The sequence below is a fragment of the Montipora capricornis genome, chromosome 10, assembly GCF_036669925.1.
Source record: "Montipora capricornis isolate CH-2021 chromosome 10, ASM3666992v2, whole genome shotgun sequence".
Taxonomy (NCBI): domain Eukaryota; kingdom Metazoa; phylum Cnidaria; class Anthozoa; order Scleractinia; family Acroporidae; genus Montipora; species Montipora capricornis.
The window spans coordinates 46777735-46804458 of NC_090892.1; the positions used below are offsets into that span (position 1 = coordinate 46777735).

At 38.2% G+C, this 26724-nt stretch overlaps 3 protein-coding genes across 3 annotated transcripts in view; 1 reads left to right on the forward strand and 2 right to left on the reverse strand.

Moving 5' to 3' along the window:
* Nucleotides 1–1904, forward strand: part of LOC138020929 (regulator of G-protein signaling protein-like) — a gene marked incomplete at its 5' end in the record, with an annotated part of 45365 nt that extends 43461 nt beyond the window's left edge. The window contains one exon of the mRNA XM_068867819.1: nt 1–1904. This exon is cut by the window's left edge and continues 60 nt beyond it. Coding sequence (XP_068723920.1) covers nt 1–98 — 98 coding nt within the window.
* Nucleotides 939–26724, reverse strand: LOC138022116 (b(0,+)-type amino acid transporter 1-like). The gene is made up of 14 exons (XM_068869143.1): nt 26473–26724; nt 20146–20271; nt 19720–19972; nt 14814–15412; nt 12674–12799; nt 12068–12167; nt 11855–11899; nt 10619–10742; nt 10206–10309; nt 9387–9483; nt 8646–8801; nt 6158–6335; nt 2591–4922; nt 939–1983 (listed from the first exon to the last, which is right to left on the reverse strand). Exons 4-13 carry the CDS (start codon nt 15328–15330, stop codon nt 4843–4845), a joined length of 1527 nt encoding a protein of 508 aa, XP_068725244.1. The 5' UTR covers nt 15331–15412; nt 19720–19972; nt 20146–20271; nt 26473–26724; the 3' UTR covers nt 939–1983; nt 2591–4842.
* On the reverse strand, nt 23510–25012 carry LOC138020931 (serine/arginine repetitive matrix protein 1-like). The gene has a single exon (XM_068867820.1). It carries the CDS (start codon nt 25010–25012, stop codon nt 23510–23512), a length of 1503 nt encoding a protein of 500 aa, XP_068723921.1.

The window sequence follows — 26724 nt, forward strand, 5'->3', positions numbered from 1 at the left end:
AATATGCGATCGGGAAACGAGTTGCTACACAGCTTGGTCGCCGTTCACGTTCAACTGGACCATCCGGCAGTGTATCTTTACCCAGGCCCACGCCCTGATAAATTGGACAATCAAGCCTTTCATACAGCAAGTGTCCAAATAAATAAAATTCTTTTTTCTGCCGAGTTTTACAAGGCTTCTTTTGCTTACTTTACTCGAAATACAGAACAAATGGGGACTCAGTCAAAAGCGTACAAAATTTTTTTTTTTGGCCTTTATGCGAATTCGCAAGATTCGCATGAAGCTCTCTTAAGCCGTGTTCACATTAGGTCTCGATTGTGATCGAATTATAATCGAAGTAAATATGAACTGGGTTCACATCAACTAATTACAGTCCCTGATTATAACTGGATTATAATTACTTCAAACCACCCCTTTGAGGTTGTTTGAAGTAATTACAATGCATAATTGAACAGCTAGACGAGCACGTGTTGGTATGAGCAGACTAAACTTCTAATCGCTTTATGGAGCGAAGATTTGGAGTTGTCACCTTCTGTTCTCAGAAGCTATCCTTGGTTCTCTCCTCGCCTCAAGCATGGTGATGATGATCGTGGCAGCCACGCGATACGGCGCCATTTTGTCTCACACTGCGATGTTACCCTACTGTATTTGAATTTTCGCAGATGTGAACAGAACCATAATTGAATAAAATTGAATGGAGTATGATTGCCTGAATTATACTTCCGTTGATCATAATTAACGTTGAGTGTGAACACGGCTTTAGTAAAAAAAAAAAAAAAGGTAAAATTATGTAATCGACCTCTGAAGGGTTTTTTGCTTTCTTCTGATGGAAATACGAATAGCGACATCTCGACGTACCGGCACTCGGTCTGTTAAATGAACCTCGTCTTTGTCAAGATTCTAAGAATGCTGTCACCATGTGATGGTAAAACCGTCAATCCAAGATATCATCTGACTTTATTCAGTTTTAACCAACTAAGCAATACTAATAACAGGACTGCCTTACGTTTTAAACTTGATCGAAGTATAACACTGAGAGGCGAAATAACAATACCTACACATGAATTATTAATGCTTTATTACAACACAAATTGTACACAGAAGGTATTAATTTTTTCAATACTTGTTCAAAGATTTCCTAGACAATGATTCTAAGTGCTTAAACCCTGAACTGATTTCTTTAGTAAGGGACTAGAAACAGGTTTTGAGCGAATCTTTAAGACGCTGATTACAAGAACGTTCCAATGTTTTGAACTGTCATAGGAAAATGGCACCACAAGATAAATCACCAACATCATTAGCAATATCCCCGAAGATAAACCCGTTAACACGTTATGTGCCTAATCCTACTTAGTATCACCCAACAAGTGGACTAATGCAAATCCTGCATTTTGATTGGCTACGCTACTAGAGGAATATTATTAATAGTTCTCGAGTAGCAAAAAGCATTATGCTTTCTTTCGTTTTTATTCCAAAATAAATATTTCTTTAACTTGCATTTGCTAACTTTATTATTGTCTTTTCTGTCTGACTAGTTGGGTGATACTAAAACAATTAGACCCTTCGCCCTCAAGGGCCACGGGTCTAATTGTTAAATATTATGATCTTCTGGTTTGGTACTTCGAATTTTCAAGGAATTAGTAAACAAGTGCATTTCCGTTGTACATAAAACTAGCTCATCCACCCAACTAAAGACTCGCTAATAAAATGAGTTTGTTTTACCTGAATTACAGTAACACCAGGACCAACTAACGTTTGAGAATAATTACACATTATTCAAAATTACTCAGAACAAATGACTTAATACATTAAGTAAACAATACTCATATCTATTTTTGTCCTCCTACAATAATGCAAATTTTTTTGAAGTACTTTTCGCTAATGACAAAACTTTTTTTCGCATTACAATAACTATTGAAGGGTATACACAAACATCGTTTACTTTGATGTATTTTTGTCATTTTGGCGAACCCAGACCAGTCCCTTTAACAATAACCATCATTAGTATAAATACACAGATTATACAAAATCGTGCGCTCTCATTGGCTCGCTATCTCGGATTATCAGCGGATAATCACCTTGACGGACAAAATGGCTGCCAGTAGTCGTTTTGCCACTGTAAGTGAAGATGATTTCGTATTGAAATGTTTTTTTTCTCTTTTTTGAAATAATCACCTGTGTATTTATACTAAAACAGTTATTCGCCTCAGGCTCAGTGATTATCGGTGAATATTCACTAATAATCATTTCGCCTTCCGCGTATAATTGTTAAATAGTTGTCTGCAAATATTGGAGGCGCAAAAAGATAAATCAGAGGAAAAACAAATCCTTTTGGCCCCATGTAATGAAATCTTGTACTCTTCTGGCTATGCCTTGAGCAATTATTTGCAGAAATAGACCATTTTACAGTTCTGTACTCAGTTACCACGCTTTCGCATAAAAGCGAGGCTAGCGCTGACCTTGCTTTGAAACAAAGCTCATTGTTTTTCTTATGTAAATCAGGTTGTTGTAATGCTAACAAGTTTCTATTTACATACTATTAGGAAAAGCAGGGAGGTTTGTATCAAAGGAAGGTCAACTTCAGCCTTGCTTTTATTTTAAGGCCTGGTAACTGAGCACAGGACTGTAAAATGGTCTATCCTCTATTTTTGCATTACCCATAATACACTTTGTTTGCCCCCCAAATTATGCACAAACTATTGTTTTCAAATGCTCTTGGCACACTGCATAATCCTAAGAGCATTTGAAAACAATGGTTCATGCAAAATTTGGGGAGCAAACAAAGTGTATTACGGGAAATGTGAAAATCGAGAATTGGGCAACGGTGTTCAAAAACAAATAAATGGCAACCCATGTAGAACAAGATTCCTATGTAAATATTTTGTTGTTTCAGTTGGAACACTTGGCCGCTGATTGAGTGAGTAAATACGTACTAGCCTTTATACTTTCCACACAACCTTACAGTACTATATCTTTGTCATACAATCATGAATGTGGTGAGGTGAGATCACTTGAACAAACAACATATTTTATCATAAAGGATGAAATTTCCCATGCACCACAGGTTAAGTATAAGTCCACAATATCACTTAATTAACTGAGAACGTTTGCAACATTTCTACTTCTATTTTCCTAGCTAGTACATTAACAAAATAAAAAGTGAAATACTCTGTCAACAACCGCATGTTTATATTTTAAGAAATAAATACTTTGTTTTAGGTAAAAGGACAGTCAAGATTATTCCTTCCAAACACAACAAAGTGTACTACAAAACTTCTGAAAATAGTAATGACGCTAAAGTAAAATTGAAGTTATTTTAAATTTTAATGGCTGTAGGGAAACAAATTAAAGATTTTTTTTAAGGTGCATACAAACCCTCGACAAGAAAATTTTCACAAACACCAACAAATATTTTAGACAATCAATAAATAATACTTATTTCACAAAGTGCACACAAAACTACTCTTGCTGGTGTACTGTAAACCTATCAACTTGTGTTTTGGTTCCTGTCCATGTTTTTATGTGGTGCCGGGCTACTGGGCAAATTTCTTCACGGCTGACCTCATTCACACCGACAGCACTGAGAACCTTTACGTGTACTTGTATAACCTATGTTAATTGTTTTACACCACACCTATAGATGGTTTTCACCTGACGTCACAGCGGCCATGTTAGTGCACAAAATAATAGAGAAAAAGGTCTTTTGGGAATTAGACTTTATTATAATGCAAAACATGAGCCATAAATTCGTATTGTTTTGTACACCAACATGGCCGTCTCTTCACGTGATTGAAAACCATCTATACAAATATTTGTATTACAATAATAATAATAATAATAATAATAATAATAATAATAGGGATATTTCTTGTTTTCATACATTGATGTCACATTTCTTTTACTATTCTGTACCATACACGATCAATGTCCCGAAAAAAACGATATTCAGGATTGGCAAATAAATTAATCTTTGCAGTACGCTTGTATCAAAGGATATTACATCCGATGCAAGCGTGCTGAAATTGCCTTAGATGTTGGAGTAAAACACTTTCATTATCAAAATTGCTTTCCAAAGTGCTCTACTGCAAGATGAATCTGTTGCATTTTTTAAAATTATATTACAGTTGACCAAAGCAAGTTTTCATCAACAAGTGGTAACGGGTGATGTGCTGATGAAAACTCAAGCGGTAGAAGGAAAAATAGGACCTTGTCACGTTATACTGTCAATTGGTATAGAAAATCATATGGGTTAAGTAACAAAGGATTAATATCAATTTCTGCAACTTCTGAAAATAAGCATGATATTAATCCTTAATTTTATGAGGAAACTTGAAATTACTTGTTTATAATATAAAGGACAAAATTATTTTATTAAGGTCAAAAATGTGTGCTGTTGTGCAATTTCATAGGAAGCCATTTAGATGTTCAGTTACCGCCAATGAACTGTAAAACGCAGCTGAATGAAAATTTATTTTTGTGCAACAACGCAAAAGCAATCAAACCAGCCCTGCTACAAAAAAACAAATCTCCATGAAAATAATGGAAGTAATTTTGCCTGGAGCAATTAACAAAATTAATGAAAAATGCCCCCTGTCTTGGCCAATGAACATTTAGTAATTTTGCCCTCTATGTTATAAAATATATAGAGAAGCACACCCACAGCTCAAAATGAAAAACTTTTCCTACTACTTAAATGTGCATTTTGGCACCGATACTTAAAATCAAATCATTTCATGCAGGGTCGACTAAATGTAACAGTGTCTGAATCCAACCAGTCTGAAAGCGTAGCATTTCAAAAGGGCTCTGAATGGGGTAAAATAGAGAACATTTGCGACGATGAAATTAGGTTTCATACAGATTATCCCCTGCTTCCTCTGCCAAAGAAATGTTGAACACCTTCTGCACAAAGAAGGTGAATCGTCCTGGAAAAAGAAAATAAAAATACCTGTTAGCCAAACTCTAATCATCACAAACCAACCATCAATGCCTCAGACCACCAATACTCACTTCACAGTTAATTAACTCTTGTTTAACCAACCAGCCAACACCCTTCCCCCAAAAGGAGAAAGGACCTTAAAGTGCCTATCACCTCAACACACTTTTCCACTTTATTTATTCTCCGAAATCGTCCCAAATACATCGTGTTGTTTATAGAACCTTTTGATTGAAATTTGACTTTTTTATTGGCTTTCAAAAACGTGAAAAGTGATCATACTTTGATCCATAACCGAGCAATGAAGGAGAATGGGTTCGATACCGGGTTGACGTCACAATTTAATTTGCATTGAGGTAGTTCTTTGAAAACAGCGATGCAGATTAATTTGTGACGTCAACCCGGTATCGAACCCATTCCCTTTCATTGCTCGGTTATTAACCACGGTATGACCACTTTTCCCGTTTTTCAAAGCCAATGAAACAGTGAATTTTCAATCTAACTGTTCTAAAACCAACACCATGTATTTGGGATGATATCGGAGAATAAATATATGGGAAAAGTGTGTTGAGGTGAGAGGCACTTTAAAAGGATGATGTTTCTAAGAAGTAACATGCAAATATTTGGTAAAAAAAAAAAATGAGTTGACAAGCTTTTTGGACCTCAGCTTTGCAAGATTGTCAATCACATCTCAGCCCTTTGTTAGTATCTAAAATGGAAAACATCCACCAATACTGTATAATATTCATACATCTACCCTTTTCAGGGCTCGAAATTGCGACCAATACAGTCGCATTTGCGACTAAATTTTTCCCTTTGCGACTAAAATATCTGGAGAAGTCGCAAATTTGCAACTTGTTGTCACCTTTGCTCTTTCGAAACAAAAGGTTTAGCAGTTGTCACTTTGCTGCTACTTTTGCCAAAAAAAAGGACAAAATTCTTGTTTCTCGCTGTGACTGTTCTCTGAAGATAGCGTAATTGTAGAGTAATTTAGCTGCGATGTTACGTGCACAGCTCCATTCCTTCGATCATTCGCCATTTTCAGCAGTTTCTTTACACAAGTATTGCGGGCTCATATTTTTTTTGCTAAACCACTGACAACACAATGCAGCGTGGCGATTTTGCGACTAAAATTTGCGAAATTGCGACTAAATTTTCGTATCTCATCGCAAAATGCAACTGGATTTTGAAAAGAGAAAACTCATCAATGAGTACATTACTTACCACAGAAGCCATCACAAGCATGTTTCGTCTTTTCCCACCAAACAAAAATGATATAAACAGGAATACCAGCAAGGATGAAGACAAGTGCATAAGAGCTCTCCTTAGGTTCCTTCCAAAAGGGAGTGATCAGCAGATACAGAGCTGCCAGGGAGATGATTATTGGCACAATTATCCAAACCTGTGAAGAAAGAAAAACTTTTGGCTTGAACCACCCACTGGGTACAAATACCAGTAGCTACATGTACGTTAATCAATACCCCAACCAAAATTAGAGGATGATAATCACTGACAAAACAGCTGGAGGAGGAAAGCATGCACCTTGATTCAGGGTTGTAAAAGTTCCTGGTTTGTCACGTTAGCCCTTTTCTTTCGTCCTGGTACTGATGCAATACTCTCTTTTATGATATATATATACAGCGAGAATTCTAGGCAATAAACCTACAGTGTGGGTCAAAACACTTCGAGACACTTGTCAAATTTTGGGCGAAAAGTAGAGAACTTACTGTACATGCCTCCATTGTTATATGAGCAATGTGTGCTCTTCTTTCGCTGCCTTTTTCGGGCCCCCCCCCCCCCCCCTTCCCCCCAGACAATGTTGCAACATGCCAGCGATGAATGAACGGGTCTTGATTTTGGAGACTGTGAAAAAAGTGCAAATTGTCCCAACAGTTTTGACCAGGATTGTAATTGCAAAATATAATTCTACACGCACCATATTTTCACATGTGAAAAAAGCAATAAATCCAATCAGTTTCGCATATAGTACTCTTCACATTTGAAAAATGTAACCAATCATTGTCCAGAGCAGAATCACTTGGCCAATCAGAGCAAAGAACTCAAATGGCTTCGGAGAAGCATGGTCTTCATATCAGCGCCCACCTGAAGTTTGTGTTTCAAAAACATGGCTTTGGCTTCCCGTTTTATTCCTCTGGATTTATAATTAATAGATGCTTTTATCGAGACAAACTCGAACAAGGAGGAAGATTCAACAGTTCTATGAAGAATGTAAGTCAACAGAGTCTGAATTTGTCTTTGCACAGCGTGACATGCTGCCATGAATTTGAATTGACATTGATGGTAAGTGAAAAAATTCACACTTTGCATTTAAAAATTCTTGAGTATTTTGCAGTTATTTTGTTCACTTGTTGCAAAACTTTGGAAAACTCACTTGTTTGGTGCTCACTCATTCATTTTCCTAAGCTTTGCAACTCATGAATAAACATCTGTAGTCACACCTTCTATGAATTAATTTATACTGAAGAAACTGAAGGGCTTCCAATTATAATACAAGGTATACATAGTTCTTGTATCAGAACTTTATTTTGCTAAGTTAAAAGGAGCACCTTGAACCAAAATGGCATCCAAAACACAACAAGCCAGGGCTCGAAATTGTGACCAATACAGTCGCATTTGCAACTAAATTTGTCCCTTTGCGACCGAGATATCTGGAGAAGTCGCAAATTTGCGACTTGTTGTCACCTTCGCTCTTTTGAAACAAAAGGGGTAGCAGTTGCCACTTTGCTGCTACTTTTGCTAAAATAAATATATAAATGACAAAATTATTTTGTTTCTTGTTGTGAATTTTCTCCGAAGATAGCGTAATTGCAGAGTAATTTAGCAGCGATGTTACATCCATTCCTTAGATCATTCGCCATTTTCAGCGGTTTCTTTACACACAAGTATTGCAGGCTCACATTTTTTTGCTAACCCGCTGACAACACAATGCAGTGTGGCGATTTTGCAACTAAAAATTTGTGAAATTGTGACTAAATTTTCGTATCTTGTCCCAAAATGCGACTAAATTTTTTTCGTTTATTTTCGAGCCCTGCAAGCCGTAGGTTAGTTTGCACAGAATCATTTCCAAGAATAAGGATCCCTAGGCTGGAGGACACTGAACAATTACAGTGTTTTGCCTGTTAAATGTAGGACAACCCCATTCAACACCTTTGACCACCTTTCTCTCTTCATCTTTTACAGTTCCTAATATTTCCCTCAAAATCACTTGCAGACAAATTATAAAATCTTTTTTTACGTAAATGAGACTTCAGATCATACTTTTATTGTCTCGTTAATAATGTCATATCTTTGTTTACCCTCGGATTTTAGAGATGGTTGAAGTAGCTAATAATATCCTAGCATTTATCCTCTCAACCATGATACACCACTGACAGACCACAGACAGACCACAACACTGGGAACTACATGCCCTACTCTTGGTGACATGTGCGTGGGTTCTTTTACGTCCCACAGGAATATGAACACTGAAGGGTTGTCAGACAGGGCCTATGGTTTATCCTCCCTATCAGAGAAGCTTAGAGTCTAACCATTTGCAGATGTCATTACAAAGTCAGCACTTTCTGCTCAGTTATTTAAAACACCCCGAGTGTTGGTTGGGCCGGAGTTGAACCCACGACCTCCTGCACAGCAACCTGGTGCTCAACCAACTGAGCCTTCGGTGTATGGTGTTGTTAATGGTGATATAAAATACCTTGTAGGGTCTGACAGCATTTGGGCGTTTCCATCTAAGGTAGAGCAATGCCATAAACACTGCAAAGTAAGATAGCCATGCAGCAAAACTGAAGTAGTTGATCAGGGTGCTGAACTCACTGGAATCAGGAATCAACATGATCATTGCAATCACATGCTGCCATGGAACAAAAAACCAAAATGTCAGTCAAAGTACCTGAAGTACATAATTCAGGTACATGTGTATGTGTCATCAAAGCTTACTATCCTTGTTCATGCACAGTTAACACAAGATTGCTTGTTATCCTGTTATAAACAATTTTGGTTCCAGTTCTCCTGATCTCCCCTGATATCAAAACGTTTGGAACTTTCACAAAAAAATTGGCCATGAAAAACTCGTAAATTCTGAGTTGGCAAAAGCATAAATTAGCACATACATTCTGTGAAAAATTTAGTTTTGAAGAGACAATAATCACAGATTATGTAGTAGAATGGGCTAAGATTTTCATCAAGCTTTTGATAAAATATGGAATGAAACTTTTAATATTCAGTGCTGTTTCTCTCTCTCTCTCTCTCTCTCTCAATCTCTCACACACACACAGACGCACTCATAGGAAAATGATGGGCATATGCAAATCAGGGCAAGGTGAGATAGCTCACAGATACAGCAACAACAAAAGCTCATCCCAGTCTCAGTAGCATAATTATGGCATTCGAGTCAATTCCTTTTGATAAAATACTTCGTTAAAAACAGACAGCTCACCAAGAAAATGATGGATGGCATAGGAGTATTGCAAGACTTGTGTACCATGGCAAGAGTTTTTGGCATGTGCCCATTACGAGCTGCGACAAAAACCAGTCTACAAATAAAGTTTAGATAGGACTTAAAAGCAATATTATTATGGACTGGCAATGTACACATCCTTAAGTATAATTACATACAATGTAGGTGATTATTGAAAATTCTCTGTGCTGACAGGTTGCACTTAAGGTGATTATTACATGATAATCACCTAAGCAATTTTTTTCAAATTGGCCACAAGCCGTTTTGTTGAGGTGACAGACGAAGAAAATAATACTATTATTATTATTATTATTATTATTATTATTATTATTATTATAATTATTATTATTATTATTTTAAAGAAAGTGCATATTTTTCAAATAATCTTCTATGTAATTATACTGAAACAATAATTATTCAACAATATTCACATCACCTTTGGCTAATAATGTTAAATAGTACAATAATAATAATAATAATTATTATTATCATTATTATTATTATTATAATAATAATCAGGTCAAGCTACAATCCTCACAGTAATGAATGCAATTAAGCAATTGCGTAGAGAAGCCTGAAAATTTCAGGACTTCAACGGGGTTAATTACACATGTATGTACATGTAAATGAGAGCAATCTACATAAATATTTTAATTGATGAAAAAGTTTCAAAAAAGTTATATGAGGGAGGGACATGGGAAAAAGACAACTTGAAGATACATAGTGGGTATAAACAAAGTAACAGCACCTAAGTGCCGTCAAACTCACTTATCACCTCAAAAGTTACATGTAACTCACCTTGCACCACTAAAGGCCAGTCCATTCACACAACCAAAGGTGGAACATGCTACAAAGATGGGTATAAACCAACTTACAGGGCCAAGTTTCACATCTCCGACAACCTGTGGAACCAAACATCAACATTAAAATAGAAAAAGCAGGATACAGTCATAACGGCCAACACAATGGTGCCTTGTTACCAATGTTGAGTCTTAAAAAAAACATCTTCAGTAACTTTGTTTTATAGACCAACTGAACACCAACAGATAACTTATGTGCCATAAATTCACCTCCTGTGAGAACAACAGATGTCGTCTACCGTATTTGCCTTAACTGACCTTCACCTTATTCAGTAAAAATCTGGTGTCAAAGCTTGGAATAGATCACTGAACCATGAAACCGTCCTCTAAGAAATGTCACCTACAGCTTACCATTGCAACAGCTGCAGAATTCAAAATTCCATCTCCACCAACTACAGCGATATAAGCGATGTTGGTCAGCAGGTACACAATGGTAACTAGAGGGATTCCAATCATCAGAGCACGCGGTAGATCCCTAAAGATAAAACAATGTTTATACTTACCTCAAAAGAGCATACTACATGTATCTTGATCTTAATGGGTTTGAAAAAATCACTGCCTTATTAACAGATAGGAAACAACCAAAGCCTGCTTGGCAAAGCAGGGAATAATCACACAAATTTGCATGAAGTGTGTAACACAGCTCACATGATAATCTACAAGTGAACTGGTTAGTTTGAAATGATCCACAAAAATTATTAATACCAGAGGAAAAAGCAAATTACAGGCTCAATAAAAAATTTAAAAAATAATTATTATACTCCAGCCTCATTATCTGTAAGAGTTAACTCTTCAGAGTTGCCTCCCTTACCACAGAAAACTGTAATGATACGAGCTTCTCAAGAAACCTCTTACTAAAGAGGACAGGGAGCATTTAACACTGTGTTGACACAAATGCCAGGAGAGTTAATACATAAATAATACATGTACAGTGTAAGTCGTTACACATTTTTGAAAGTGGGTAAATATTGAAGCTTGTCGAAAAAGGTTTAATTAAATTTAAAGTGTTTAAACTGCACACAATATGGATTTACACTGTAATATTTGCTTGAATCATGTTTGTTTCCAAAAATGTTGAATGGAGTCAAAGCCAGTTTACAGTTTATTCAACAACTTGAATCTCCACAGCGAGGTCTGGTTTCTCGTTCCTACTACCCAAAAATCATGTAAAATTCAAGGGTTTCATTAATTAAGATTTTGCTAAAGAGGTCATCAGCATTTGGTAGCTGGACATTTGTAATGCTTTTGATAATACGATAAGGTAACGGAGAAAAGATGAAAACAGGTGCACTAAGTCATGGCAAAAGAGTGTACACAGCTGGTCAATTTGTCCTGTGCCTGGCCCTTAATGCACCCCCTGAAATTTGTTGGCACATTGCTGCCACTACGTTGGAATGGTTTGAATACCTCTGAAAAAATTTGTTTGCACTTTCAATATCCATTCAACTTTTAGTGAACCAGCAAAGATCAAATGTTGAATCAGTGTTGAGCAAGCCATGAAGGGACTGAGGTTGTCTTCAGCTTATGAACAGACAAAATTTATCATACAGGATGTTGTTTAGTCAGACAAGATTTTTCAATTCTCACCTTGCTGGATTCTTCATTTCCTCAGTGACAAAATTTAGGCTGTTCCTGTGGAATTGTGACAAATAAAATTACAGTATTCAAGTTGACTGTTGGAGACTATAAAAACATCAATCTGAACACATGTTCTGTGTAATGAGGACTGTCGAGTTGCAAGCCTAGGCCTCCATATATATTAAACCAGCTTAAACTTGACTTATGTTTATATTCACATACCATCCATCGTATGCCCACAGTCCAGAATAGAATGCCAATCCAACATTTGCCAAGTTTGATGTGGTACCCTCAAAAGAATTCTCAAAATTCTTGACATTACCTTAAAAGTAAATGGAGATTTTTTTGCCACTCAATCTGCCATGTTCATGAATATAAATGTACATACACACATACCACAAACCGATGTGGCCACAAAATCCTTCCACTGTAATGACGAGGCAAGCAATGACACCAAAGGAAAACAAAAAAGATTCTTGCAGGGGCAATTTTTCTTTTAGGGGTGCAAGCATGCTGTCTGGTTATCCATTTTACACATGTGCTACGTTTCTTTCACTGTATCAGAATTACTGATGAAAAGTCTACAACTTATTAACTCTTTGACTCCCAAGCTGCCGGCCATACATAATTTTACTCTGTCTATTGCACAGACGATTTTACTCGTCAATGGGGAACCCCTGGGAATTAAATACCACTACAAAAACTTGCCAACAATCATTTTCTCATCCAAATAAAATAATGTTATTTTAAAAGTCAACAAATACCCACTGATTCCACAATCACAGTTTGTTTGATGACTGGAACATGCCTCATCATATTTAAACTCACCTGATCCAAGTTCAATAAGGCCAATAATAATCAAAATAGCAAGTGCAATAAGCTTTCCAAAAGTAAAGGTGTCCTGGATGCGTGTGGCCCACTTCACACTTGCACAGTTAATGAACATGGTAAGCGCTAAAATTGTATTAAAAAAAAAATTAAAGTCAAGGTCAAGTTGTTGACTGTTGTGCATACATTGTGTACCAATGAATGGCAGTCTCATCAATGTTCTGGAGGTAACAAGTAAGAGCAAGTGAGGCAAGATTTAAATTAAACAATTCTGAAACCAATAAATCAATAACTTGTTTGAAGTTAATGACTTGTTTATCGAGTATCTAGCCCCCTCAGGGGTAATCATGTATATTATTATTCATCTTAAACAACAACACTTGTTTAACATTCCTTAGGCCCATGATGAACATCGCATTTTACATGTGCAGAATCTAATGCAAATGAGCAAAAACAATAGATTTTTCTCATTTGAATTAGATTCGGCACACGTAAAGTGCGACGTTTAAAGCGGGCCTTAGAAAATTGAATACTCTTAAGACAATCAACTCCTCAACCTCATTGACCAAACTGATGCAGGTGATAAGGTGCCCACTTTCAAACTTTTCAGGCTACCACCAATAGGCAAAACACAATGTAATAATTATTATTATATATACAAAGTTGAAATAATAGGTGTGAATTCTTTTCCGCAGTCTTTTATTTTACTACCACTAACCGAATGCTCACAAGTGCACAAGTGCTATACATGTATGAAAGGAGATGCAAGGGCTTTTTTCCCACCACTTAATATTTAAAATTTTGCATACACAGGAGAATCCAAGAATGCAAAGTGCCTGTTAAAAACTTTTATACAGGAAATTTCTTGAACTTGCCACAGGGTGTGGCAAAAAGGACAGCCTTTGTGTTGATCTATCAGAGATGATGTTTCACATGCCCAATGACCCATTATTTGTAGAATTGATTATTTTGTTTTAAAACACTTGAATGGAGCAGCAAAATGGTGGTATTTTTAATTTTGTCAATATTTTTTATTTTTTATTTTGTCAATATTTTTTCTCTTTTCAGCTGTAGAATTCAGACGAAAACACTTTGAAATCACACCGTGCTTTAAAAGAAAGAGTGACAGTTTCTATAGTAATCATGGAGGTGCATTGGTCGAAAGTGAAACATGGAAATTTGGCTCTGCCAAACAAGCTGAATTAAGTAAATTAACCACCGTATTTGTGAGCTGACATTTAGAGCGTCAGCCAATTCGCTAAACCTTGACTGTCACCTCAACAAATCTATTTTACCGTGGATAATTTCGTTTGATAAAACCACATTTTAGAATTGATAAAGACGGTTTGTTTAACTACCAAACCAAACTATTTTCCAAGGCCACAGTTGTTTTTTTCCGACAGAAAAAAAAACCATCAACTTTTTTATTAGATTTTATAACTGAAGAATGTTTGGTTCGCATGGTACAAATTAGGTCTGTTTAGCACACTCAATTCATGCACATTCATTTCTAAAAAACGCAACAATAACATACTTTGAAACCGCAAAATTTAACTCAAAACATAACCAAGAATTTCAAGACTTCGGGTGAATCATGAAGTCTGAGAATACATGCATTTGAAAATGCACTGAATCGTCCAAATCGTATGACATTAAAATCCTCTCTCTCAAAACCACTTACGCAAAGAAAAAAAAAATAGGTTTTAAGGTTTTTATGAGGCTGCACATGGGACCCAATGGTATGGTATTTTCATTTTCCGATTGGACCGTGGAGCGGCGAAGCTTTTGTTTCCGTCCGGTAGATGTATTGCATCAGCTTCGAAACGTGGCTAAAAGGTCAATTAGCATACGGTGTGCGATCGACCGTCATACACCGTATGCCAAAGTTAGAAATCTTCCTCACCTTAAAATGTAAACCCCCTCCTGGACGAGTAAAATGCTCTTATTTACTCTTATTAACACTCGACGAAAATATCCACTTCGATTAAATGTGAATAGCTTCTTGGAAAAAGCAGTCAGGGTTGCATACAAAAAAACCAAAACAAAATTTTGTGTAAAACCCACCTTCGAACACGATGCTCTAGAGAGTTTGAGAAATATCCCCAAGAAACTTATTTCACAATGATTTTGCAACACTTACATAAACATGTTGCTGCAAGGATTTTTCTCACGGCGATAGGGCTGATTTCGCAGTCTGGAAAGAAAGGCTGGCTGACATATCGCGCAAATGTTAGCGCCACAACAGTGAGTGAAGATGGTCGAATGATCAACGCCAGTGTCCAACTGTAGAGGAAAGCAGGTAGAGGACCAAAGGCGTCGTACAAATAAGAGTACTCGGCACCAGATTTAGGAATCATTGTACCCATTTCACAGTAGCAAAGGGATCCCAGAAGCGCAAGGAAGCCACATCCAGCCCAGATTACTAAACTCATCCCGACAGATTCAGCATGTGTAAGAACGCCCTTAGGAGAGATGAAAATGCCAGATCCGATGATGACTCCTACCACCATAGTGATGCCATTTAGAAGGGTAACTTCTTTTTTCAGTCCGACCACTTTATTATCCTCCACAGCAGGAAGAGCTTCACCGTTGCCTTCCTTCGCTTCACCACCGGTCAATGGCTCAGAAGCCGCGTAATCTTCCCCTTTCGTCGCCATTTAAGAGCGTTTCGGTGATCAACGATTACAGTAATCTCAAGGCAGTTTCCTCACATTCACAAGACCAGCTTCCTCTTGGCTTCTGAGAATGAAAATAAAATTAGAGCGTGAAACCTACCGATTCTTAAATGAATGGACTACTCCACGTGTCTGAACACGCTAACAAAGCAATTGAAATTTACGCTCAATTCTTACAGGCGAGAACAGCTTTTAGCAAAGATTCAACAATTTGCCGTTTATTTATAGGCTTCGACCAAAAAAAAAAAATTCTGAAATACCTAGTGCTTGCCTGCGAAATGTGATATTCAAAAGGCAGAACTTAAAGCATTTCTTCTTATGATCCCTGACTTGTGCTAACCGCGCGGGAAACTAGCTTTTGTTAAATAATAAATATTCATTAGCATCAATAGTAGCTGGACTGTGATTGGTTCTATTTGGCTGGCCTTTGCTCGACGGTGGCTTTTGTAAACAAAAAGGAATCACCACATGGAGGGCACGTGCAACATTTCCAAATCGATCGAATTAAAGAAATATATGGTAAGGTTGTCGTCGACCCTATCTTTAAAAGTGTTATTGATAGATGCTAAATGAGCAAGTGATAAATCGCTCCTAAGAAATTGTAAAAAAACATCTCTCGCCTTCGCACGCTTTCACATGTTCGACATTGCATCAGATCACCAAAGTGACGCACTTGATTGAGAAACATTCAGCTGGCACACAGTCGTGACAAGGACACAAAATGCCATATGTGTTTAATAAACCTCCGAATTACCAGGCGAGTATATTAAAAAAATTGTTCCCGGTAACAACAGAGGTACGGTCTAATTCAATCGAAATTCAACCTCAACACTCATAGCCATACGCGAAAGAGTTGCAGAGAAGGACATGAATTCAAGACACTCCTGGTTGAATGTTGAGACATCAAAATGTCTGTTTAGCCGTTCGGATAAATAGTTTCAACTAACTGGATTTGTAAATATTTATATCAACTTTGAGGACTTAGAGAGATCCAGTTTTCTGTTGAAATGAGGCCTGAAAAAACCGTCCAATTTTGTGTCCAAATACAGGCGAGACGTTGTTCTGTTTCTTAAAAAAACACAAAATTACAATATATTCCTTTCCTCATGCCGGTGAGCTATCGAGCCTAACCCTGCAAAAGGCGCTGACATTAATGTATCACAATACATGTAGTGCATTTTTTTCTGAAAACAAGGTCTAAATGAACAAAAGTTTACAAAAGTTGATCTCTTTTGTAAGGGCCATTTCTTCTGGTAAAATTTTAAGAGTGTGTGATCGCACATGATCGATCGGCTTCGATAAAATACGTAAACGACGTTGTCTAACTTGAATAGCGATTGGAACTAATATGGCATTACTGGAGTCTTTGATCCAAAATAAGTTCCCGTTGAATTCTCAGCAAAAGTTTACATTTCTAATTGTTTGTAAAACACCCAGTGGCTCCTTCAAAAGCAGAGAAAGCGTTTTTTTTTATACAAGATTGTTGAAGGTCAGGAGAGGTGTTTGACCACACCTGTGCAAGCTGCACTGCCTTTTCCCACCTGTTGGGTTTTTTTTTTTCATAGCAGTGTTTATGGGTTCCGAGGCTCTTTTTTGCCAACGAGTATTTGTTTTTCGAACCTTTCGAGTCACGGTGACATTGTGCTGCCAGGCGTCTTGCTGTGAAAATTAGGGCAATTTTCGTGCCCTCCCTAAAGAAACTCCGAAACGCCTGATCGAAGGTTACACTGAATTTCCTATGAAGAGTGATTTTCCATACTTCGCTTACACTAGGTGGGTCACGGTTCTTTAACCATTGGTCATGAGGTGGATTTCGCCCGTTTTTTGCTGAAACAGGTGTTCACCGGCCGAAGCAATCGAATTGCTTTAATAACTGTCCCGCCCTTAGGAATCTATTTTAATTTCCAAACTTAGCGATTCCTTTAGTTCTTATCGGCAGTTTTTCACAACGTCAAATTGTACCCAAGAAATTTCTTAGGCATGACGCAACCATAAAAAAAATAATAAACGTAGACCAAGCAAATAAAAGCCGACAGGACGGCAAGACCAAGACCAAGAGAGGGTATGCCACGTTAGTTACCTGAAACAATTCAGGTAATTCCTTGGTATTGCATTGCGCATCCCTACTGCGCACGATTTTCGCGTCATTAGCTCGCGTCCTCGCGCTCATGAGCACGTGCGCGTACAAAACGTAAGAGATTTTCTTCAAACTCAAACGAGCACGGTGACCCAGGTATTTGCTAAGAACAATCTAATAAAGAACATGCGGTATTTGAGGAAGAAAAAAAGTTTGATAGTAGAACATGAATTTTTTTGGAAAACAGTTCCGTACTGGGTGTATTTTGGCCAAGGCGAGGACTTCAAGCTAACCACGGAACTGTCCCAAAGAGTGCAGTATTTCCACAACCAAGCAATCAAAAACGGCGTAAATGACGCAATACTGCTTATGTGAATAAAAGAAGCTTTATTTTCAAAATAAAATTTTGTATCTTTCAAGTAACGAAGACTTAATTCTGTATGAAGGTGATTCGAATTTTTAACTCGCAACCAGTAAAAATACCCCATTTTAAGAGCCTGCTGACGCTTAAACAAGCACAGTGACCCCATTTTTTTTATTGCATTTTTTTAATGTTCATATCATGAATGTTACCAAGAGAAAATGAGGGGACAGAGACGGAGTCTCAGGGCGTTGGTCGGGATATGTCATGTCCACGAAAGTTATTTTTAGACGAGCGGAAGTCTTTGTTCTAGTGGAAGTCTGTCTTCCGAGACGTCCGCATGCAGTCTTGTCTCGCTCTCAGGTTCCTAGTGAAGAGAGAAAATGGCGGCGCACGTGGAAGGCTAATGAATATTTATTTTCTTTCAAACATCAGACCGAGGTTGGCCTGCATGCGGACGTCTCGGAATACAGACTTCCGCTAGTCTAAAAATAACTTTCGTAGACATGACATATCCCAAGGGCTGGACCGGGAGCCTCCTTCTCTGTCCCCTCATTTTCTCTTGATGTTACTTATGCCAAGTTTCCAAAAAAGTTTGATAGTAGAAGAATTTCAAGGGAATTACCTTAAGTGAGAAATTGTACTTGGGCTTTCTATTAATTCTTTGTCGTCTCCTGTGTTTGCTGTGAGAATTAAGCCCAAATGATTCGGCTCTTATGATTGGTTGAGAATAAGATGTTTTTCAGCCAATCATTAACTATCGTCATACGAAAAAATCAACTTCGAAAATTCCTTTCGATTCTTGAAAAAAAAACGTTAAAAAAAAAAAACCAGACCCGCCGGTATTTTGTGCGCCAGTAACCTAACACAGATTGATGCTGTGGTGAGAGCGGATAATTTTTTAAACCCGCCTCGTGATGATAATATTCATTTTCCACATAAAATGTAATTGAAAGGTGAAATTCCTTGCCTTTCACTTCGCTTCATTAACCCAAGTCACTCACTTCAATATTTATTCTACTCGCACAATTCATCAGCTGCACTTCATTGATTGCCAAAAGGCCTCCTTAGATGCCGTATTGGTTGTAACTGTCAACAAGTGAAAAGCTAAAAGCGAAAGAAATTTCATTTCGTGCAGAGATTAATTGCATTTGCGTTGGAAACAAAAACTAATGAACACCATGTTCATTCAAATGCAATGATTGTATTTTAAATTTATTTTTTGTGTTACTGGTTGATTTATTATTCATCAAATCGTACATCTGCAAAAGAAATCACAAAAAAAATTCACGCGAACAACCTGGGAATAAATATTATATCAACCTTTTTTTTCTCTCTCAGATCAAAATCAAGAGGTTGTTTGTGTCACAAAAATTAACCCGGTCGGACCGGCTACGAAATATCGGAAAGTCTTCGGAAGACAATGGCTCTCCTTTATACGGCAGAGAAATTAAAATTTCGAGGGAGTTGGTTCAAAACAAAATTCGCTGTTTTTTTATTTGTCCGTATTTTTTAACGCACAAAAAAGAAATAAGTTTTGGCCGAAACAAACGGGAAGGACTAGTTTACTGAACGTTTCCTTTAACACTGATATTTGAAGTTCAATGCGATACAAGGATTCTCACCAGCTTGGCGAATGACCATCGTTTTTCAGTAAAACTGAAAACGATCTCTTCAGAAAAAAAAATACGAATCTCCTCTTGAAAAATGCGCTTTTCGACCGTTTGGGAGAAATGAAAAATTAAGAAAATTTGGCATTTTTCGTGCGACATCCTAAAAGAAGAAAGAAAATGGTCTTCGATATTCATCTTTCAGAATATTTATCGAAGTCATTTAACCCTGAAACACAATTATATTATTGCTAGGAGAAATATAAAAAAAAACTCTAGCAAATAATGAAACAAACGGTTACAAATATGAAACTATCTGTTACCTTCACAGTGGAGAATTCTGCAGCCTCAAGAATGGTCTCTTTGACTGTCGGTCTCTTTTACAGTAAAGGCAGTGACCTCGCCTTAAACTGCTGGAAAGTCTGAAATGCCAAAGTCCGATCGATAATAATTCCCGGTCCAAGCTCTGGTGTGAGCCAGCAATCTTATTGATCCGCAAAGTAACCACATATGTCCCCCATTACTTCCGCACCGTGAAAGACCGACCTCAGACGGCAACCGGAAGTGAGCTGTTTTCTGCTTAAGAACCACATTCATATTGCTATTAGTATCTTTTCTCCATTAGAGATGATTAATTTTATAATGCGAAATGTTCACTTTCGCTATAACACTATGAATTGCTCTGAAACAATTTTTCCTTTTACATTACTGAAAAACAAAAAAACAGTGTGTTTAAGGACAACTCTTACCTGGCTTTTAAGCAGACTCGGCATTTACGTGATTACCACGCGACGGTGTTTAGTGCAACGAAGAGCAGAAAAAATCGCTCTTGCTTCTCCTTTCATGTGGTTCTTGCCTATGACATCCAGTTATTTCTATAAAGTAGTCATCACAGAAGCGAGTGCTTGCTTTTAGGATTACTGTTAGTAGAAAAACGGGCAGATAATAAAAAAACGTTAAAAATTAATTTAGACCCATATTTTACAAATTTATTTGTTTTAATTATGTTTACTCTTCATTTGTGAACTTGGAAAGTTTGGAAGGGGGTGCCCCAGGGCATAGTCCACTCACTCTCCCCGATGCTGTGATATGACACCTTAATTTTCAATATAATGATATTCACTGTTTATAAACAATTCCAATGTTTGCTATTTAAATTTTGCCAACCACATAACAAAAGAAACTTTGTTTATACAGCCAATAGATCTCCGGCTGGTTGGTACATTAATGACAATAGGTGAGTATCGCTAAAGGTGAGTATCGCTATATGTTTGACAAAGTAAGCTTGAGATTTATTTTTGTTCAATTAGCTTTGTACCCTGGTTGCCAGAGGTCTTCTCGCTCACCTCTCGCTTTCGCGGCTGTCGCCCCCCACGAGAAAAAAACCTCTGGCACCCAGGGTATTAGCTTTGCCAATGTGTTTATATAGCTAATCACGAGCATTCTCAGGGCGCCTATTTTTATCGTTATTTGACTCCCGCGGCAACAATCCCGTCTGGTTTAGCCATTGCTACGATTTACGTGTTTCCTAAAGATCGTTTTCACTGTCACGCAATAAAAAAATAAATCGAAAACCATCCAGTGGAAAAAATCAAGAATTCGTGATGTTGTGGAAGATAAATGAAGAAGACACTTCTCCAAGTTTTAGGCCCGTACTTTTCCCCTAACTTCAGATATTCGTCGAAATGTTTCGCAGAAATTTACAGAGCCCAGTATGAAAACGCCATGCTGGTGCACATCTGTGGTGCACCAATATGGCGGCCGGAAAATAGTGTCAACATCTGTTACTTACTTTGGCTATCTAGGCGAGTGATCATCTGTACTGAACAGACAGCTATTTACTTAAGCACTTTTCCTGATTCTTTAAATTCTAAAAAGGCTCAAAACCATGAGATAAATATATATTTCTCAATAAACTTGATCGTCGCCTCGTGTCACGCACCGCTATAACTCAGAAATTCAAAATGCTCTGGTTTCCAAACGAAGCACGCTATTGAGCTTTAAAATTGCAAATGGATACAATTTACCGCCTCTTATGCCTGATGAGGATAAAAACTTTCGTGGCTCTTTAGTTTTGGATTTTAGAAAATGATGACGTCACGTGAAAACGATCTATAGAACACTGACTTTGCACTAGAATGACAGAAGCACTAAGAGGTCATAAAAGTTGAGATTCCCTTTAAGTAATTGATGGCAATCCTACTTTTTCGTTGCTATCTTCTGCTTGTTTTTTATGCTTCGCGTGTAAATGAGTGAAAAACTAAGCAACTTTGCATGAGAGCCTTTGATCAGCACTCGTAAGGTTAATCCCGGTATTGAAAACGCGGCGACGTAGAGTCTACGTGATAGTTGAATGACTGACTAAACGTTATTACTATCTACATTGCTAGCCAGGACTGAAGGTTATTGTGAACTTTTTCGTTTCGTTACTACTTTTTCGTTGCTCTCTTCTGTTTGTTTTTTATGCTTCGCGCGTAAATGAGTATAAAACTGAGCAACTTTGCATGAGAGCCTTTGTTCAGCAGTCGTAAGGTTAATCCCCGATGTTCAAAACGCTGTGACGTAGAGTCTATGTGATTGTTGAATGACTCTGCACTGTTATTACGATCTACACGTTGCTAGGACTGAAGATTATTGCAAACATTTCAAAATTACATGTACAGATCTCGATTATGCTGCAGTAGAAGCTAATGACCTTGAAGAGTTTAACTCTGGTTCAGAGCTGGGGTTTTTTTAGTTTAAAATTCTCCTTATTTGGATGTACTTGTAGCCCGTTCATTTTCCCGCGCGTGCAGCATCGATCTTATTTTTGTCCATATTTGGGCATAAAATTGGTGTCCTGAAATCCCCAGCTTTGTTCCAAGGAAAAGAGTTGCAAATAACACGCATCAAGGTCACGTGCTTCTGTCTGCAGTTATTCTTACTGTCACGAAGAAGTTTCGTAAAAATCTATGTTTTGTTTTGTTTGCATTCGTGTTTCCTTTCACCATTACTGAAAATTTCACCCGTTTTCAATAAAAATACGTATCATTTAGCGACACACAGGTTTCAAATTTCTTCAAGGTTTTTTTAGTGTTGCTCTTGTGTGCAAATTTTAAATAATTGAGGGCTACTTAAGACTCGAAATTCACACGTGGAGGCCACGAATGGCACTTCTCGTATATCACTGTTTGTTTCAACAATTAAAATAAGACTTACTCTAAACTTCAAAATCTAATTGAAGCTTCGTTTTTATAACCATTTATCGAAAATTCCCTTTGGCCTCTACAGACAGCCGGGGCCATGCAAAAGGTTTGCACTTGAAGAGTGCTGCCCTATAGCTAATGACCGAATTTCGAGGAGTACTTTCCTAGCCCACAAGCTTTTAACGACACGCAGTCTGGCGCATGGAGGGGAAATGGAGGGAAAATCCGAGTCAACATCTCCAAATGCCTGCATGTGTTCGCAAGCCAGGTGGAGGTCAACTTCAAAGTTCTTACGTAATTTGTTTCAAAGTGTGATTACTAATATACATTTAAAAAACTCATTAATAATTCATGAGACTAACAGCCTATCAAAACATCGATAAAACGTCACGTGTATGAGCTTTATATCCTGATAAAACACTCCTCGTTAGTGTTCTTTGCATAAAGAATACTAATAAGGCATAGCTTGTTTTTCTTGTATGCTAATATTTACCTCTCACAATTTGAACCATTGTTTTGAGTCCAGAGGGACACGCTCTTTGTGGAATGTTTTTTAAGCCGTTCCAAAAAACTCGCAGCACATGTTTTATCGGGACTAAAAACACGAGGCGTAGCCGAGTGCTTTTTAAACCCCGATAAAACACTGCTGCGAGTTTTGTAAACATTACTATACATGTACGCAGTTCAGCAATGTGCATTTTTTTTCTGTCCTTTGTTCCGTTGTTGTCACTGCTTTAATATGTATTAACAATTACAATTCCTTTAGAGTGCGGAATGTTTACTGAAGTGGTACTGCCACAACTTTATGCCAAGCCATGAAAAAAGCACACTTCACCATCCGGGCATTTCTCGATCTGAATGGTTCAACTTAGCTTGTTATACTCTAGAGGACAGTTACGTTGCTGCCAGTTAAATCCACTCTTAAACATCAGCTTCCTTTTATAGCCAAAGCTTTCAAAAAGTCATCAACTCGACCTTGCAGGGCTTCGGTAGCAACTGAGTGCCTTTTGTAGACATTGGGCGATGCAGGAGCCGGGTTCAGGGTTGTTTGAGGGTTTTCCATAGCCTTTCGCAAAGGCGATGACGGTGATAATCCGCTTAAATCGATTTGAGAAAGTAGCGCCGATCCTCGACGAGCGGAAGGATGACACGAATCAACTGCTGGATTGGAACACGACCCTCTGCGCCGAGGCAGGTCGTTCTCGGTTGCAAGGTCGTGTAACTGCCATTCTCCTAGATCTGCACTTCCCGTCACGACGGGAGGCATTGGTCCAGCAGGAGGGGAACCTGGCTGAGTCCCATGAAAAGGACTCAGGGTACGTCGCAACGAAGGCCGCGGCGATTGTGGTCTGGTCAAACCTGGTAATATCGGCTCTGAGGTAGGATCCTTAGTTGATGGCTGCGAAGAAAGAGTGTGTGAAGCTACAGCCATCCCTGAACCTCGTCTTCCTAGCAAAGGAGAATGAGGCTGTTTGAGTCGAGGAGAGAGTGGAGCCTGCTCTGATATCTTCTCCCTTAAGAGGATCTCGTTTGTCTCAATGGAAAGTAAACTTTTATTGCAGGAAAAGCTTCGTCTACGAAGGGTGCGGGGAGACCCGGTAAGATGATTCGACCTTTCCCCAGAAGAATCGCTGACTATTGCACAGAGCCTTCCACTCTGACCGGGAGGAACTGGCTCCTCCTCTTTATTTTCTTGCTCCGCTACGTGTCCTGGCGAAACTCGTCCTCCTGTATGCAACGGCTTCGTCGCTGTAGCACCTGTTTTTTCGTCTGGATTCATCGCAGCTGCTGCCTTAAGCGTTGTGCCTTGTCTCTTAATTTCATGTGAACTCTTCGCCAGTTGAATGAGAAGTTTCGGTGACAAGTCCATTGCTTCAGGTGCCGATCGACGGCGCTGGGTACCGCGCGAGCTTTGCGAAAACACCTTCAGCAATTTCTGAGCTTCTTCCTCGTTGATGACAGTCTCTCCTGGAGGAGGTGGATCATTAGGAAAGAGGCCGTTACTCTCTGGAGAGCGCCCTCTGCCTACGTCCCTCTCACCACCATCGTCGCTTTCATTGTTGATCAAAATCGCTGGGTTTGTTGTCGACTCAGTTTTCCTCGATTCCTCTCCTGTACCTTCCATAGGCACTAAACTACCTCTACGCGGAAGGCTGGGAGACTGCAATGAACGTAAAACGCCAAGACTTATCTGATCGTCGAGGAGGCGGCCTTCCATAGCCTGGGTGTTTCGCTGTCGTCTACAATCGTATTTCACATCCAGCGACGTCTCGCATATTTTCACAATCGACTTGTGTTCCTTTTCCTTCAAGGCTTTCATCTTTTGTTCGAGTTCTTTTTCAGCTTTTTTCTCGTTCTTTAACATGAATGATACCATGCGATTTCCCAGTTTTGACATACTTTTGTCTCTAACTTTACTTCTCGTTGCCATCACAAAATCAACTCGAGCAGTCTTTCCGATTTCCTACGTCTCTCCAAATTAAGGTCTTCAGCAAATTCCAGTTTTAAAACCGTGCAAAGGAAGAAAATTAATCCTAACGGTTGAAAGAAAGTCGGTAAAATCTGCACGTACTGTCTGCAAAAATGCTTTAGACACTTGTGTACTATGGTTTGTATACTATTGTCTTCCTTATGTAAATCGCTGTTGACGCTTTTTTGAGAACCTCTGCAAAACATCTCATGCACACAATAAATTGATTCAGGCACCTGGACACGAAAGCAGTTGTTTGTGTTGTTTGGTTTCCAGGATTTTCAAACCACTTTGCTTAACAATTACTGTACCAATGTCAGGCTTAGTACTTAGTCACGTATCCTTTTCAGGTCTATAAGTGGCGCTGGTCAAAATCGAATATTAAACTTGTTTTATCCCTTCAATGAACAAGTTTAAATGGCTGATGATCACAAAATACGATCAGTCCAAAAGCCAAAGAAAACATCTATAGCTTTGCGACCAGGAAGTTCTGAAAAGACAAAGATTTCGTTCTGCGAACTGTTACGAAAATCAGAACAGGTCATTAAGCAATATCACTAAAAGCCCCGTTCACTTCAAAGCTTTTGTCTGTTTTCAAACCTAAAGCCCCAGTGGGAGTATATTCTGTACAAAGAGATTTGAATTGACCTTAGTGAAACCACGTTTTAGTAAGCTTTTGGTGTGTTCCCACGAGCTGGAGGACTAGAATCAAAAACCACATGTTTCACGTATAACTAATAGTCAGTCTCTCTTGGAATACACTGAAATAGTTCAAAATGGCAATACTTGTGTCAACTACATGAGATATACATAAGTAGAGTTGTTAACAGACTATAAACAGTCCTTTATTTCATTCTATTCCAATTCATCCTCTGGCTTTGATTTAATTCAATGCTTATAAACTTATTTCATTGACGACTGCTGGAAATAATTGTGTTCGCAGGTCAGAATTTCGGTGAAAAACGTCGAAAAATAGATAACAAAAAAAGAATTGTCGACCGTCGTCTGTACAGCAACAACACGCCGGTCTCCGTGCATGAGGTTTTGTTTTGAGTGCACACAAAGAAACGAATGAGAGCAAAACATTGCAAAGAAGGGAGAGAAAGGTGAGGGATGTAAAAAGATTCCCCTCCCACTCTCCTTCGCTCTGGTTTGCTCTCTCGAACAGATTCAATTACTTTAAGCCATTCTTAATCACAGAAAATCGAAATGATGGCAATGTAAGTGTACCTTAACACAAAGAAAAGCGAGACAGTAGACAAAATGTAATCAGCTGATTTCACGGAATGTGGAATCAATATCCCTTTCATTTATGATTCGCTTCAAAATAGTCAACATATGAAGCCAAACACTATTTATTACTACATTAATCGTCGTGTAGAATGTTTAGTCTCATGATCAACTGGGTTAAGCCGACTCACCTTTGGTTCGATAAGAACCAGCATTTCTTTTGCCTTCTTTTCATCACTTCTGCTTCCTTTCCAAACTTTTTTTTTACCCTCAGCGACAACTTCATATTCCCTGTACCACAGTTTAGTAAACCGCCGTCTTTATCATGTTTGTTGTACAATGACCTTTTTGTCAAGCGAGAGAATAGAAATGAACAGCGATTGAAGCACGCACATCCGAGCGACACTCTTCAAGTTGTTATGCTGTTATTTCTAGGAAAAAAA

Excerpts from the sequence above, each read along its gene's own strand:
- LOC138020931 (XM_068867820.1), bottom strand. The coding sequence starts at position 25,012 with ATGGCAACGAGAAGTAAAGTTAGAGACAAAAGTATGTCAAAACTGGGA.
- LOC138022116 (XM_068869143.1), bottom strand. The coding sequence starts at position 15,330 with ATGGCGACGAAAGGGGAAGATTACGCGGCTTCTGAGCCATTGACCGGT. Across the intron at positions 10,310-10,618 it reads ATTCTGCAGCTGTTGCAATG|GTTGTCGGAGATGTGAAACT; the intron begins GTAAGCTGTAGG and ends TTGGTTCCACAG. Across the intron at positions 9,484-10,205 it reads CTGGCCTTTAGTGGTGCAAG|ACTGGTTTTTGTCGCAGCTC; the intron begins GTGAGTTACATG and ends CTTTATTTGTAG.